At 51.4% G+C, this 17,152-nt stretch overlaps 1 protein-coding gene across 1 annotated transcript in view; it reads left to right on the top strand.

Annotated features, from left to right (window-relative positions):
- map1s (microtubule associated protein 1S) overlaps positions 1 to 13,635 on the top strand; it is a 31,421-nt gene extending 17,786 nt beyond the window's left edge. Inside the window, exons 5-7 of the mRNA XM_033047054.1 lie at positions 1,220 to 4,703; positions 8,701 to 8,909; positions 13,388 to 13,635. Of these exons, the coding sequence (XP_032902945.1) occupies positions 1,220 to 4,703; positions 8,701 to 8,909; positions 13,388 to 13,543 (3,849 nt within the window). The 3' untranslated portion in view covers positions 13,544 to 13,635. The remainder of the gene's footprint in view (positions 1 to 1,219; positions 4,704 to 8,700; positions 8,910 to 13,387) is intronic.
- The last annotated feature ends 3,517 nt before the right edge of the window (positions 13,636 to 17,152 follow it).

The raw sequence follows: 17,152 nt of genomic DNA on the forward strand, positions 1-17,152 counted from the left end.
TATCTCCCTGCACCCTCTATTGATCACACCCGCGCCCTTTAGATTTTGTTTATTGCACCTCTATTAGAGGGGACGGGTCCTTTACACTTACTCCAGCTGTTCCTGAACCTCCTCCATTCCAAGTACCCCCCCCCCCCCCCCATCTTATTCTTGTGTGGGTTTTCTCCGAGGTCTTCGGTTTCCTCCCACACTCCAAAGACGTGCAGCAACTTATGGCCCACGTGCTGGGTCCCAAATCATCCAGCCCGCAGGCGTTTGTTTTTTTTTTCCAATTAGTTTTTGCAATCTGGGAACTGTAGCAATTCCCGGGGCATGCAAGCTGATCTGGAAACTGCAGCCAGTCCCGGTGACCTGGGAACTGCAGAAAACTAATTGAAAAACACGTGAAAACTAATGCGAAAACCAACACTCTGTGACACTATGGCGATAGATGTGGCCCGCCATCCGCTCACAGACGGGTCCTGGCCCCTATGCAGAGCAAGGTTGCCGACTCCTGACGTACAGGCTTGTAGGTTAACTGGCTTGGTAAATGTAAAAATTGTCTCTAGTGGGTGTAGGATAGTGTTAATTGTGCGGGGATCGCTGGTCGGCGCGGACCCGCTGGGCCGAAAGGGCCCGTTTCCGCGCTGTATCTCTAAACTAAACTAAAAATTCCTCCGGGATAAAATGTTCCAATGTGTAGGCTGCTGGTTTACACCAAAGATAGACACAAGATGCCGGAGTAACTCAGACGGACAAGCAGCATCTCTGGAGACTAGGAATGGGTGATGTTTTGGTTCGAAACCCTTCTTCAGATCGAGTTAATTTAGTAGTAAAGATGAGGAACGTTCTCTCCAGAGATGCTGCCTGGGCCGCTGAGATACTCCAGCATTTTGTGACGATCTTAAAGTGTTCCGTTTCTGGCGTTGGGATTAGGGTTCTTGTGAATCACCTGGGCGATCACTCTTGTAGCAGCACATCTTCCTTGTAAAGTGATGAGGACAGAGTTGGAGGAGCCCTGGGCCCTGGAGATGGGGAGCATTGATGCTGTGAAGTTATTTAGTAACGAGGTTCAGACTTGTTCTAATCCCAGAAGCACAAGACTGGGAGTTACTGTGGGCTGGAGAAGACAGGGGAGTGGATGAGCAAAATGTTTCAGCGGACCATTGGGTGGGCTGAAGTATATGCGTATAGATGGGTTGGATGGTGCGTTGACGAGTTGACCTTGTGTTGCTGTTAGATCGGAGAGCTGTTGAGCTTCACGCCTCCCGCTGACAAGGCCAGCCTTTGCCTCTGCTGCCCTGACCTGGGCGAATGGAAACGATCCAGCCTGGAGCAGCACAGCCTGCAGGAGTTCATCGAGATCAAGGTGAACCCTCCGGCCACGCTGTCTGAGATGGAAGGGCTGCAGGAGTTCTTGGAGTACCTGGCCGAGTCGCTGGAGGCGTCGTCTCCCTTTGACCTGCTGGAGCCCCCGGCCACAGTGGGCTTCCTCAAGCTCTCCAAGCCGTGTTGCTACATCTTCCCGGGCGGCCGTGGCGACTCGGCCTTCTTCGCCGTCAACGGCTTCAACATCCTGGTGGGCGGAGGCTCGGACCAGAAGTCCTCCTTCTGGAAGCTGGTGCGCCACTTGGACAGGATCGACTCGGTCCTGTTGACCCACGTCGGCACCGACAACTTGCCCGGGGTCAACAGCCTGCTGCAGAGGAAGCTGGCCGAACTGGACGAGGACCAGTCGCAAGGCTCGGAAACGAACGGCGACTGGGCCAAGAACCTCATCTCGCCCGAGGTCGGCGTGGTGTTCCTCAACGCCCCGAGCCGACTCCTGGACACGGAGAGGGAGAAGGCCAGGCGGGGAGTGGACGAGGCCAGAGTCTTGCTTCACTATCTGGACCTTCTGGACATTAACCCTCTCCCACTGCACAGGAGCGTTGGCAACTCCATCGACCCGATCATCCTCTTTCAGAAAATGGGTGTTGGTCGCTTGGAGCTGTACGTCCTTAACCCCGGCAAGGACAGCAAGGACTTGGACTTCATGCTGAACCAGTGGACGGGCAGCAGTTGGCCGAAGGGAAGGGAACTGCCCATTCAGTGCCTGGTCTCCATCTGTGCCCTGGTGGCCTGGCATCCGGCCAGCCGAACAGAGAAGATAATCCGGGTGCTGTTCCCGGGGTGCGCTCCGCAGGGCAAGATACTGGAGGGGCTGGAGAGGGTCAAGCACCTGGAGTTCCTGAAGCATCCGGCGGCGAAGCGCAGCGACCTGGAGGCCCTGCAGAAGGAGAAGGGCAGCAAGGTCAAGCGTACGGGCAGCCGGGAGAGTCTCCAGAGCCTGACCAGGGGCTCGTCGGGCAGGCCGCCATCGGCCAAAGACAAGCCGGCAAGGCCGGAGAAGAAGGAGAACGCCACCGGCAAAGCCAAAGCCGCGGGCAAGGCGGGCGCGACTGAGACTGGAGAGAAACCGAAGGCAAAAACAGCAGCCAAGGAGAAACTGGTGAAGAAGGAAGCCCGGCCCGCTAAGGTGGAGGAGGGCAAAGACGCCAGGGTGGCGAAAAAGGAAGACGGCAAAGAAGCGGAGGACAAGAAGCCGACGAGGAAGGACCCGGTTAAAAAGGAGCCCAAGAGGTTTGAGAAAATAGTGGCCAAGCCCCCTGCCCGAAGACCATCGTCAGCTGCAGAGACCAGGAAGGGTTCGGCCAAGATCGGGGCATCTGCCAGCTCCAGAGAGGCCAAGAAGGACCGGGCGGCTGCTGCTGCTGCGGGGACGGAGCCGGCCAGAGCCAAGAGCGGGCCGGTCAAGAGGGGGGTGGGGGCTGAGCCGGATGGGAGGGGGGGGAGGGGAGTCACAGCCACGCCCTCCGGGATGTCCACTCCAGAAGACATGACGGCAGAGTTTGAGAAGCTGGAGCTGGAAGGGGGCGGAGACCCGGCGGTCGGTCAGCAGGTCCGTGCCCAGGGTCCGGCGGGGCTGGGGGAGACCTTGCCCGAGGAGGTTGGGAGACAAGAGCAAGACGTCGCTGTGGAAAACGGAGAGGAGCAGGAGGAGGCTGGGGAGCAAGAGACTGGCATGGAGCGGTCAGCCGGGGATGGTGCCAGAGCAGTGGGTGTTGAAGGTATGCTACCAATCCATCCCGTTAATGGTCAGATCTGTGACACTGACAATGGCCATGACTGTTTTGAGCTGGAAAGTCCCGACAAGTTCAGGCACTTTGACGAGAGTCTGACCCCCGGCGGGAACGTGGCCGCCCTGTCCCCCCTGGCCAGAACGCCGAGGAGTGACCGCAGCGTTAACTTTGACCTGACGCCCACCGAGGTCCCGGGGCCGGCCCCTGCCGCCAGCCGGGACGATGCGGAGGACGAGCCCTACGCCAGCTCCGAGGAGAAGACCCTGGAGATGGTCACCCCTCCAGGCTCCGGCCCCACCAGCGCTGGCCACACCCCGTTCCACCAGTCGCCGACCGATGGCGTCCTCCCCGGGAGCGAAGACGGCCTAATCGAGGGCGTTTCCAGCCGCCTGCGCGGGGGGGAGTGCAATACGCCGGCAGACGGAGCCCTCCCCCTGCCTGACCCGAGACCACCGTCTGAGAGTGCCAGCACACCACAGGACAGACACACTGGCTTCCTGAGCCTGAGCCCGTTCAAGGAGGCGGCCCCCGACATCTCGCCCACCCTGACCACCCCGTCTCTGCCCGCGGAGGTCGGCTCCCCTCAGTCCACCGAAGTGGACGAGTCTCTGTCCGTCTCCTTCGAGCAGGTCCTGCCGCCGCTGACCGAGGTGGTGCCGGAGGGGGGACCCAGGGTCCTGGCCAACGGCGCCTCCCCCGAGCACGACGTCCTCTCCGGGGCGTGCGACCCACCCCACCCCATGACCCTTCCCCTCCGGTCACTGCAGGACGCCTTCCGCCCCCTGGTCCCCGGCCCCGCGGACGGAGACGGGACGGACGGGCCCGGACCCCCGGCAGTCACGTTCCCCTCCGAATCCCCTCACGACGTTGACCTGTGCCTGGTGTCACCGTGCGAGTTCAAACACCCGAAGACTGAAGTGTCCCACGCGCCCTACGCCAACCCCAGCCCGAGAGACGCGTCGGACGACAGCGACTTGTCCCAGGAGAGCGCCAAGATGGCAGGGCGGCCCCTCACCTGCGGGAAAGTGTCGATGGACCAGACCACCACCCCCACCTCCGCCAGCGAGTCCCTCCCGTCCCACCTGGGCTGCGACGCTGCGCCCGCAACCGAGGACTGCCCGTCCATCACGGCTGACGACGGCATGGACTCTGAGGACAACTCCGAGAGTTTGCCCCTGGGCCGCTCGGCTCTGGGTCTGGCCCCCAGCTCCTGCGACCCACCTCCCTCCCCGCTGAAGGACCCCCGCCCGCCCCCGCCCCAGCCCGGCATCTGCATGGTCGACCCCGAGGCATTGACCCAGAGATCTCACCCAGTCGTGGTGGAGAAGTCTAAAGGGCGGAGGCCAGGGTCTAAGCCGACCGTGGCCGCTCCGAGTCGCAGAGGTGAGAATGCTAAACAGGCAACTTTGTCCAAACCAAAAGGTCCCCAGCCCACATCCAAAGAGGCGGAAAAACAGGCTGCGGCCAGCAAGACTGAGCAGCCGGGGACAGTCTCCAGGGTCAGCTCCAGCCAGTCCATCAACTCGGAGGAGAAGAGGGGAAAGAACTTCCAGGCGTCGAGTTACAGATCGGTTTACAGCGCCTCTCGCAGCTCAACGGCAGGTCAGTTGTGTGATGTGGGTGGGATCTCCTGGCCCAAAGATCGACACAAAAACCTGGAGTAATGCAGCGGGTCTGACCTCATAGAAAAAAGGTGCATTCGGCCCTTTGGGCCAGCACCGCCATTCATTATGATCACGGCTGATCATCCGCTACCAGTATCAGAATCGCACTTTATTCGCCAAGTATGTTTTGCAACATGCGAGGAATTTCATTGGCCAGGTCAGTCATACAATTAAAAGCAACAAATCACCCAAATCCCCAGATCCCCTCCCTCCCTCTCCCCACATAAGATAAATCGAAGAACATTCAGTATCGAGCTCCTGTTTTCTCCCCCCCCCGTATCCCTTGATTCCGTTAGCCCCAAGAGCTAAATCTAACTCGCTCTTGAAAACATCCAGTCAATTGGCCTCCACTGCCTTCTGTGGCAGAGAATTCCACAGATCCACAACTCTCTGGGTTAAAATGTTTTTCCTCATCTCAGTCCTAAATGGCCGACCCCTTATTCTTAAACTGTGACCCCTGGTTTTGGACTATCCCAACATCGGGAACATTTTTCCTGCCATTAAGAATTTTATGTTTCTGTAAGAAACCCTCTCATCCTTCTAAATTCCAGCGAATACAAGCCCAGTTGATCCATTGTTTCATCAAATGACAGTCCCGCCATCCCGGGAATTAACTTGGTGAACCTATGCTGCACTCCCTCAATAGCAAGAATGTCCTTCCTCGTATTAGGAGACAAAAACTGCGCACAATACTCCAGGTATGGTCTCACCAGGGCCCTGTACAACTGCAGTAGGACCTCCTTGCTCCTATACTCAAATCCTCTCGCAATGAAGGCCAACATGCCATTAGCTTTCTTCACTGCGTGCTGGACCTGCATGCTTACTTTCAGTGACTGCAAGGACACCCAGTCTCTGGGGTAAAAGAAATAGGTGAAGTTTCGGGTCGAGACCCTTCTTCAGACTCAACCAGAAATGTCACCCATTCCTTTTCTCCAGCGATGCTGCCTGACCTGCTGAGTTACTCCAGCTTTTTGTGTCTATCTTTGTTTTAAACCAGCATCTGCAGTTCCTTCCCACACAGATCGCTTGGCCCATTTGGTTTAGTTTATTGTTGCATGCTCATCAGTCAGCGGGAAGCGAGCGAGTTCAAGTCTGGAGAAGGGTTTCGGCCCGAAACGTTGCCAATTTCCTTCGCTCCATAGATGCTGCTGCACCCGCTGAGTTTCTCCCAACATTTTTGTGTACCTTCGATTTTCCAGCATCTGCAGTTCCTTCTTAAACAGTCAGCGGAAAGACACTGCTTGGCCAAGTCAATGGATATTTTTAATGCGGAGCGAAGGATTCTTGATTAGTACTGGTATCAGATGTTGTGGGGAAGGCAGGAGAATGGGGTTGAGAGGGAGCGATCGATCAGCCTGATTGAATGGCGGAGTAGACTTGATGGGCCGCAGGGCCTAATTCTGCTCCTAGTGTATTGATGCAGGATAGAGTATATTCAGTGCAAGATATAGTCTTATTTAAAGATAATCCAAGAGTCTCCAACAATGAAGATGGCAGGACAGGACCGCTCTCTAGTTGGTGGTAGGATGGTTCCGTTGACTGATAACAGCTGGGAAGAAACTGTCCCTGAATCTGGAGGTGTGCACATTCACATTTCTGTCCCGCATGCCACCTCTCACCTGGTGGTGAAGTCACATTTACAGTATTGTGTTCAGTTTTGGTCACCCTAGGAAAGATGTTGTTAAAAACTGGAAAGGGTTCAGAGAAGATTTGCAAGGATGACGCCAGGACTCGAGGGCCTGAGCCATAGGGAGAGGTTGAGCAGGCTAGGACTCCATTCCTTGGAGCACAGGAGGCTTTAGGGTGATCTCATAGAGGTGTACAAAATCATGAGAGGAATAGATAGGGGGAATGCACAGTCTTTTACCCAGAGTTACCATACGAAAATAAAGCCACAAGCCACACAACTACATAAGTTGACATATGGCCACCGCAGAGGATTCCCCACATTCCTCACCGTGATGGAAGGCACAAAAAGTCCAGACTACTTCCTCTTTATTCTCCCACGGTCGGGGCAGTCGAAACTCCCGTGTCGAGGCGATCGAAACTCCTGCGGCTTGGAGTTCCCAAAGTCGGCCTCTGACCAGAGGCCGTGGACTCCGAGTTGGATCCCTGGCAAAGGGATCGCGGGCTCCGCGATGTTAGAGTCCCACAGCCACCCGCGGTGGAGCGCTCGATGTCTGTCTCTCCAGCAAAGGCCGCCAACTCCTCGATGTTAGGCCGCAGTGCGGACGGAGATACGATACGGAAAGAAAATCGTGTCTCCGTCTAGGTGAGAGATTAGAAAAAATCCTCCTACCCCTCCCTCCCCCACACATAAAACCAGCTAAAGAACACTAAAAACATCCATGTAACACATACGACTAAAACACAATGAAGGAAAGGACAGACAGACTGTTGGCGAGGCAGCCATTGCTGGCGCCACCAAGTGGCAGATTTTATAGGAACCTCAGGAACAATGTTTTTTTTATTTTTATTTTTTTTAATTTTATTAGAAGTTAATACAGTACAAAACAGTACAGTGGAACCTAATTTTAGGTGCCAACTATGTCATACCGTAATCCATTCTATGTACAACCTCTAGATTTATGTTTTGAGAAGGAAGTAAGCAAGACAAGAAAAAGAAAACAACAGAAAGGGGAAAAAGAGGAAAAATAGATGGTAGAGAATAGAAAAACGTGAAGTGTGTATATAAAAAAAAAAAGAAAAAGTGGGAAGTAGAAATGGGAAAGAAGGCCCCTTAAAAGAGAAATTTTCAATTCTTTATTCGGAGATGTAGATCTATCCACGGCATGAACTGAAATCAGCAATCTTTACCGTACAGAGGAGCAATGTTTTTACACAAAGGGTGGTAGGTATATGTAATCTTGCCAGTTGAGGCAGGTACTATCACAGTGTTTGACAAAACCATTTGGACAGATACATGGATCGCAAAGGTTTGGATGGAGATGGGTCAAACACAGGCTGGTGAGACTAGTGTAGATGGGAGATGTTGGTCGATGTGGGCCGGAGGGCCTGTTCTAATCGGGGTTGGTGCTTCTGTACGATGATAGTCTTGCTGAGCTGTGAGCAAACCTTGGTACCTGTGATATAAAAGGAACTATTGGAGATGCAAGGAACTGCAGATCTGTACTCTTAAACAAAACAGAAACTGCTGGAGGAACTCAGTTGGTCAGGCAACATCTGTGGGGGGGGGAGGGAAGGGCACTTTGGGTCGAGACTTTTCTCCATTCTGAAGATGGGCCCCGACCCAAAACATTGCCTGTCCCTTCCCTCCGCAGATGCTACCTGATGCCTGTTGATGAATCTAACTCCAGCATTGTAATTACTAAAGGGCCTGTCCCACTGTACGAGCTAATTCAAGAGTTCTCCCGAGTTTAAAAAAAAAAAATCAAGCTCGTGGTAAGCACGTAGAATGTACGTAGCGGGTACGTCGGAGCTCGGGGCGGCTCGTAACGCTAACGGCAGGTACTCAGGGAACACGGTAAGCTCGTGAAGATGTTTCAACACGAGAGCCCCGAGTACCTACGAGTGGCTATTACCGTAATTCTCCGAGTTCGAATTGGGGAAACTCGGGAGAATTACCTCGTACAGTGGGACGGGCTCTTTACATCAGCAGTTGCTGAATAAGTAGGGCATGTTAACACCTTCTAGGGCCAACAACTCATTCATTCATAGACACAAGATGCCGTAGTAACTCCAGCAGGTCAGGCAGCATCTCTGGAGAAAAGGAATGACTAGGTGACGTTGTGTGTCGAGACCCTTCCTCAGACTCCCTTCTTGGGTCGAGAGCCGAAACGTCACTTATTCATTCCTTCTCTCCAGAGATGCTCCCTCGCCCGCTGAGTTACTCCGGCATTTTGTGTACATCTCTGGTGTAAACCAGCATCTGCAGTTCCTGCCAAACCCGTTCATTCCACGGGTTATATTTACAGGTGCGGTGAGCAAGTGCCCTCCAGTGTACGTGGATCTGGCGTACATCCCCAACAGCCACGGCGCCACGACAATCAACACCGACTTCTTCAGGCGGCTCCGATCATCCATCTATGTGATAAGTGGAGATGACCCTCAGAAGGAAGGGGCCATGAGGAACATTCTAGATTCACTCCTGGAAGGCAAAGCGGTGTGGAACAACAACATGCAGGTGAGCACCCACTCCGACATGGGCCATCACGCCCAAGTCAGTGGAGGCCAAGTCAATGGATGCTTTTACGGCAGAGGTTGATAGATTCTTGATTAGTACAGGTGTCAGGGGTTTTAGTGTAGTTTAGAGATACAGCGCGGAAACAGGCCCTTCGGCCCACCGAGTCCGCACTGACCAGCGATCCCTGCACATTAAAAAACACACACACACACACACACACACACACACACACACACACACGCACACACGACAATTTCCACATAAACCAAGCCAATTAACCTACACACCTGCACGACTTTGGAATTTGGGAGGAAACCGAAGACCTTGGAGAAAAGCCACGCAGGTCACGGGGAGAACGTACTAACTCCGTACAGACAGCGCCCGTAGTCGGGTTCCAAGCCGGGTCTCTGGCGCTGCATTCGCTGTAAGGCAGCAACTCTACCGCTGCGCCACCTTGGCTGCCCTATGGGGAGAAGGCAGGAGAATGGGGTTGGGAGGGAAAGATAGATCAGCCATGAATGATAGCCAGGTAGCAGGCTGGAGAATTTTCACCCACCAACTGGCAAGTAACACACTCGATATCACAATGATAAATAATCTGATTGTTGTCGTAGGGCTGTTTGTGGGCGTGTACAACGTTGGCTGCCTGTTACCTGTGCTGCATTGACCGCATTTAAAGTCACTTCATGTCCCAAGGTCATTGGAGGTTGCTGGATGAATGAAAGTATTGGGAGTTGCGTGGAAGATTGCTGACGCAATTTCTGTAACTTGCTGATGTCGTGCGTGCAGTACACAGTATTTCTGTCGTGCAAAGCAATGTTCTCGCACGGCTCATGGGCGGTGCAGCGGTAGAGTTGCTGCCTTACAGCGCCAGGGACCCGGGTTTGATCCTGACTGTGGATGCTGTCTGTACAGAGTTGGTACGTTCTCCCCATCACCTGCATTTGATTCATGCGGCATCTCTGGTTTCCTCCCACACTCCAAAAGATGTACAGGTTTGTAGGTTAATTGGCTTTAGTTAGAATTGTGAATTGCCGTGTGTGTGTCATACGTCATGACGCCGTGTTACAGCTGCGTCATGCGCTCATTTCTATGACCGTCTGACTGACACTTGAGTCAATGATGCCGGCAGCCGCAGAGAAAATCGGCAATTCTGACAGACCATTTAGTCTGCGGGAATTGCTGGTTGGCACGGACCTGCCGGGCAGAGGGGCCCCTTTTCGCACTGTATCTGGAAACTAAGCTGAGATGTGCTCAAGCCAAGATGGTGATGAAGCTACACGACATTGCGTGCTGGTTGTAGATCTACAATCTTTCATTACAATCGCTCCAATCTTTTACATCCTTATTTCAACATCAGCATTTATCTTGCTCTAAACATTATCCCCTTTATGCTGGGCACAGTGGGTGGCTTGATTGTGATCATGTACTAGGTAGCAAGCAACAAAAAGGCTTTTAAACAGGACCTTGGTACAGCTTACAATAATAATCTAAATGTAAACACTTGGACAGATGATACTGTGCTTTTGGCGGACGAGAGGCCATTGGGCACAACAAATGTTTGCTCGCCTAACACCATCTAACAGTCGTGAATTTTGTAATGGAACATAGAACGGTACAGCACAGGGACAGGCCATTCGGCCCACAATGCCTGTGCTGACCACGGTGCCAACTTACACTGATCTCATCTGCCTGTACATGATTCACAAGTTATAGGAGTAGAATTAGGCCATTGGACTCGGTGGAGGCAGGTTCTCTGGATGCTTTCAAGAGAGCTGGATAGGGCTCTTAAAAATAGCGGAGTCGGGGAATATGGGGAGAAGACAGGAACGGGGCACTGATTGGGGATGATCAGCCATGATCACATTGAATGGCGGTGCTGGCTCGAAGGGCCAAATGGCCTACTCATGCACCTATTGTCTATTGACCCATCGAGTCTGCTCCGCCATTCAATCATGGCTGATCTCTGCCTCCTAATCTCATTTTCTTGCCTTCTCCCCACAAGTGGACTTTATTGCCTTCCAGCCTCCCATCACAGTGAGGAATGTTGATTCCTCTGGGGTGGGTGGACATTCATGATAAACTTTTTTATGTGCTGTGTGTATTTTTGTTTTTCACTTACTACGGCTGTCTGGCGACTAAAATATCACTGTACCTTAATTGGTGCATGTGATGATAGATGTGAACTTGAACTTGAACTTGAACTAACCCTTGACGCCCGTTCTAATCAAGAATCCATATCCATGTATTTCTTGCACTTCCATGTGCCTCTCTTAAATGCCACTAAGGTATCTGCCTCCACCCTCACCACCACCGCCGCAGGCAATGGGATCCAGACCCCTGTTAAAAAACACCACCCACATTTATCCATTAAACTTTCCCCCTCTCGCCTTATAGTTCTGCCCTCACCCTGTGGGAAAGAAAGGTTCTGAATGTCTACCCTATCGCTGCCTCTCATTTTATATACTGCTTCTATCAAGTCTCTCCTCAACCTTTAACGTTCCAGGGAAAACGATCCGAATGTATCCAACTTCTCCCTGTAGCCGAATCCTGCTACTCCAGCGTTCCGGTAGACCTTCCCCTGCATCCTCTCTAAAGCCTCCGCGTCCTTGCTGTAACGGGACGACTAGAAATACTCACAGTTTAGCCACAGTCGTTAATGTCCTGCCCACCGACTCTTGTGGATTGCTGGGGCAGTGGGCTGTTGTAACTGAACCACCCGAACACAGCCTGAGGGCAGGTCCTGAACTACCATCTACCTCTTTGGTGACCCCCAGACTATCCTTGTAGGACTTTGCTGGCTTTACCTTGCACTAAATGTTATTCCCTTTTCATGTTTATGGCCTCACTATATATTCGCTCTCGCTCTCTCTCTCTCGCTCTCTCTCTCGCTCTCTCGCTCTCTCTCTCTCACTCTCTCTCTCACTCGCTCTCTCCCGCTCTCCCTCTCCCTCTCCCGCTCTCTTTAAATTCAATTCAATTTCAATTTTAAAACTTTATTGGCATGATAAAAACATTGTTATATTGCCAAAGTATAAAACATGACATATATATTTAAAATGCATAAATATAAATACAAGTATACAGTGCATGGATAGATATGTCCCTGTACATAAACTCGCAATAGGCCTATAGCCCTTTATTGATTGCTACACGTTCTTGCAGCTGTAAGCAGTACAACACAAGAGCAAGTTTAGCAATTCAATATTAATTTCTTAGTGTTAGTTAATGTCGATTAGTGTGTGCGTACATACGTGCATGTTGGTCATTCACCGTCTCTCAGGTTATGGCATGCTGTTACGTATTGTGCACCAAGATGTGCCGTATTTCCTTCGCCAAGGATTATTCTCAGTTTTGATGTATCGTCTAGGTCTTTAAAATCAGGGGTTGCCACACTGAGTTTGTCAAAGTATGCTTTCCTTGTTTTGTCAAAAAAAAATTGCATTTTAGGAGGAAGTGCACCTCTGTTTCAACCTCATCTGTCGAACAGTGGCCGCATATTCTGTTTTCTCTTGGTTGCCAGAATCTCTTCTGTCTTCCTTTTTCAACTGCCAAATAGTGGTCACTTAACCTGTATTTGGTGAGGGTCTGTCTCTGCTTTATGTCTCTAACAGTTGAGAGATAGTCTGCCAATTTATAATCTCTTTTTAGGGCACGGTAACATTCTAATCTGCTTTGGCTTTTGGTTTCTTTATCCCAATGTTCCAAATATGTTTCTTTACATTGTTTGATAATTTGGTTCACTCTAACTGGTGATTGGGAGTAGTCAGTATTGATCTTGAGGCGGGTCAGGTTTAACCTGGATAGGGGTTTTTAACTGGTAGGGGTAGTTAGTCTCAGTACCAACCTGACACAGGAACTCTTTTCTGGGCTCCCTCTTGTGTTTGAGGGCTTTAATAACTAGAGGGTATCTGGGGGGAGAGATTTAGGTGATTACAAAAAGTAGTGCGCTGTTTATGGATATGTATTATCAGTGGGTATCTGCCTAGTTCGCCCCACGTGCATTTGTGGGTGGTGCTCTTTCCTCTCGAGCCTCTCTCAGCGTCGAAAAGATCGCGACAAGATCCAAGAACCAGAGAGAAAGAGAAACGAGAGCAAGAGAGTATAAGAGATGAATAGAGAGAAGAGAGAATAGGGAAGCGAGATCCGACACCGAAGAAAGACGAGACCCACGAGAGCAAAAGAAATATCTCCCGGACTCTCCCATCTCGCCCTAGACCCGCATCTCATCTTCACCGTCGCCTCCATCTAGCAATGCCCTCTCTCCCTCTCTCCCTCTCCCTCTCTCACTCTCTCCCTCTCTCCATACACACACCCACACAGTCTCACTATATTAAAGTATCACTAATGACTATTGTAATCATGTATTGTCTCTGCTGACGGTTCACGAGACAACAGCTTTTCACTGTACCTCGATGACATGTGACGATAAACTAAAAGATTTTGTGACTCTCCCCCTCGTCCCTTATCTTTTGCAGGTGACTCTAATCCCGACCTTTGACTCTCCCATCATGCACGAATGGTACCAGGAGACACACGAGAGGCAGCAGTCGATGAACATCACCGTGCTGGGCAGTAACAGCACCGTCGTTATGCAGGAGGAGACATTCCCAGCGTGCAAAGTTGAATTCTGATGGGCGGGCGCAAAGACTGTGGAACGCTCTGCTTTTGCCAAGGACCCAGAGACAGAGCCAGGCAGGCTTCCCTTCAACACCAGCCTGCCCCCTTACCCCCCTCTCCCCCCCTCCCCCCCCCTCCCCCCCCCACCCCCCCCCCCCCCCTCCCCCGGGAAATACGTAGGCCACTTTCTGAATTGTTTTGTTTCTAGTGATGATGCGTTGGGTAATGCACAAAACCACGGAATCTTTGTCCCAGTTCCTGTCAAACCTCTCTTTCAGTTGCACAATTGTATTGGCCGACTGGGTGTAGTCCACACGAGAGCGGCAGTGAACTGGGTCAAGCGGCAGAACTAACCCTGACCGTGGTGGGAGGGTGAGACTGACCCGGGACCAAGGGTGTGAGATGGGAGCTGCTGTCCACCCATCATTCTGAAGTGGCGACACTTTGGTGTACGTGTGTTGTATTTTTTACTGCTTTCATCCCCGGCACAGACGGCACAGACACACATCACTCTGGAACAGAAATCTGAAGCGATCTGTTCTGGTCAAGTGGAGTTGACATTCTTGACGTCAATATGCATCCCGGCTGCTGGTTGGACTCCAAGCCGCTTTGAAGCAGTGAGGGCGGAGACACTGTTACGCCTTTTCTTGGCTTGCGACCGTTGTCGTTTAGACCTGGCCACCCAGTGAATCTGTCCACCTGATCCTCTGAGCCCGAGACCATCTTGGCTGCTGCACCACCCGAGGTGTGAGTCTGGTACATCTAAGACGTGCCACACTGTAAAAGTCCCGGCCTTCAAGCCTCGGTGGACAACCTGGTGGGACAGCCCGGTGGCTGGTTTGGTCTTGAGCTGGTGCTGTGTCGATGCACGATAACCAGAGGCTAGGTTGGTTCTGTTTCACCATCGTCAAATTGTCCCTTTGGCCCAGGTCCAAAACTGGGCAAAGTGAACAAAATCTGTGCAGTGTCCCGATCCTCACTAATGTCACTTGATATTCGTTTTCCAATGAAAATGGTGCCTGAAGGCAATCCACTGGAAAGGGTCTAATTTAGTTATTCAGCCATTGATACCACCATTGACCACAAGATCTTCTGACTTCTCTTTGATTGTCATGTGTTCTTGAGGCAAATGACCATTCAATCATTAGAGTCTTATCACCGGTTGTAGGATGGTTGTCCAGTGTCATTAGTCAATAAGGCTAGTACTAGTTAAGAAACTGTATTCATTTGGTTGTGTTGGGCAGTATTAGAGTCGGCTTTGACTCTTGGAGAAAACAGAAAAATGCCCCTAGATTGTTACGTCACCACTTCTAGAAACCTCAATCAGTGAGGATCTCGGGTGCTGCTTGACATATTAAATATATATTGCATGTTAATTAGCTTGGGTAGGTTAAATGTTTGTCAAGGAAGGCAAGTGGTGGGAGATGGGTGGAGATTAAGTGCCCACCAGAGGGCAGATCTGGGGACAAGTTGCATATGAGGGCTTACAAGCTGCCATTGGAAGCTCACTGAGGAGTAGACGGTGAATTAGAGGGTCCCTGATTAACACACGCACACACAAGCTCCAATTGCATGTCTGCCACTCCACCCTCTCACGAGGAGTTAATTAAAGCTACAGTCTGTGAAATAGTTTTTAAGATAAAATCCCCTCCTCTCCATTCTGGCCTCCCAGCAGCCTGTACTCCAGAGTAACCATCACATTCTGGTTTCTAAGTGCGGGTCTGAAGCTAGTGATGCAGATCAGAGAATAACGCTTTGCTCGGAGAGTTCCTGCCATAGATAGATAGGGCTTTGTGGCTGAGAACTGTTGGGGGAGAGGACATTGGCTTTGGAAAGTTTTGCTTAAAGGTCTTGGATGAGAATGTTAGCGTGCTTCTGATCTCTGGAGTTGAGGGAGTTGTGTTGGGTTGTGGAGGACTTGTGAATGTCTCCTCCGTGGAGATCCCACCATGAGGCCGTTAGCGCTGGTCACTTTGTCCGCTATCCTTGAAGCTCGGCCTCTGTTCCAAGATGGTGGCTTGTCACCCAGGCCAAGGCTGGTGGCTCAACGGGGGAGCCTTGTGTCAGGAGCGTGTGATGGTTCGGGTAAGTAGTAGAGGGGAGAGGAGGATGTATTGTGAAATGAGTTAAGTCGGCCATGGTGAAGGCAGGGGAAGGGACAGAATGATTGTAGAAAAAAATGTAGAAATTAAAAACAAAAGATTTGTACCAAAGGCGAGACGGGCAGCATCTCTGGAGAAAAATGATGGGTGATGTTTCGGGTTGGGACCCTTCCTCAGACTGAACGCTAACAATGACAGTCAGTGAATGGCAATGTGTCAATTGAAAGTCTGAAGAAGGGTCAGGACAAGGGAACATCACCCTTCCTTTCTCCACCGAGATGCTGCCTGACCTGCTGAGCTACGCCAGGCCAGCACTTTGTGTCTGATCTTTGATTGAATGTGAGTTGTACTGAGAGCACAGAACCTCGTTTATACGTGGACTGGACAAAGCATTAATACAAATGTCTCCGGTCTAATGGGGTACAGGGTCCCTCAAAGTGGGGTTCAGCAATGTTTTGGAATCGAGCACTGTTCCTTTTGCCCGCACGCTCCCACATGCCCAACCTGTCTCCCATTGTTCCAGAGGATAGACACACAACAAATGCAGGAGTGGTTCAGCAGGACCGGCAGCATCTGTGGAGAGAAGAAATGGGGTCGAAGCCATTCTTCAGACCAGAAACGTCACCCGTTCCCTTCCCTCTCTCCAGAGATGCCGCCTGTCCCGCAGAGTTACTCCAGCATTTTGTGTCTATCTTCGGTTTAATCCACCATCTGCACTTCCTTTTCCTGCCATTGTTCCAGACCTTGTCCAGAAGACCGTCGCTCACTGCAAGACCACCACCTGGAGTGAACGGTCTGTTCATAGTTTACATCCTGTGCTCTAGAGAGAGCTCGAGTCTCGAACACCTTGCTTGCCCCCTGATTCCAGTTCCTCAAGTTGACATGCACTCCAGTGAGCGTCTGTACTGAAAGCTAATGACGATCAGTGTAATCGATGCCGCGATTCCAATCTAGTTATTTATTATTCAAATTAATATATAAGCTGGTTTACACTATTTTGTAATTGCTGCTTTGTGTCGGAGCAGCACTGTTGATCTTTTGTGTCGAGCTTACCGATTTTTAACAGAAATATTTTTAACGTGAGGCTAATCAGTATTAAACACTAATTAATGATAGTTCCAGGTTAAACGCAACATGTAGCTCGACTTGATTCGTGCATTTCATTGGGGCCACACGTACAGTGTCCTTGGACGTCCCGTGCTAGCTGACTGCCGAGCGACTCAAGCCATGCGATGAGGGGGGAGCTCTGTGTTTCTGTTGCAACTGTTTACAAGTCGCCCTGTGAGAATTTGGCCCGGGTTTGGAACCGGTGATGTGGGTCACCAGACTGAGAGATAGCAGGTCCTGCTCGACATCTGCCATGGTGGAGAGATCTAAGGTGCGGTGGAAGTTGGAGAAACTCTGCTCCACCCACCCTGCTGAGGGACAATTGACTGATTCTCAGTTCCTCCCCTTAACCCGTGAAGCTGGGAGCCCAGGTGGAAGGATGTCACTTTGACTCGCTGCGTTGAACGTTGATCA

Source organism: Amblyraja radiata, chromosome 29 (assembly GCF_010909765.2).
Source record: "Amblyraja radiata isolate CabotCenter1 chromosome 29, sAmbRad1.1.pri, whole genome shotgun sequence".
Taxonomy (NCBI): Eukaryota; Metazoa; Chordata; class Chondrichthyes; order Rajiformes; family Rajidae; genus Amblyraja; species Amblyraja radiata.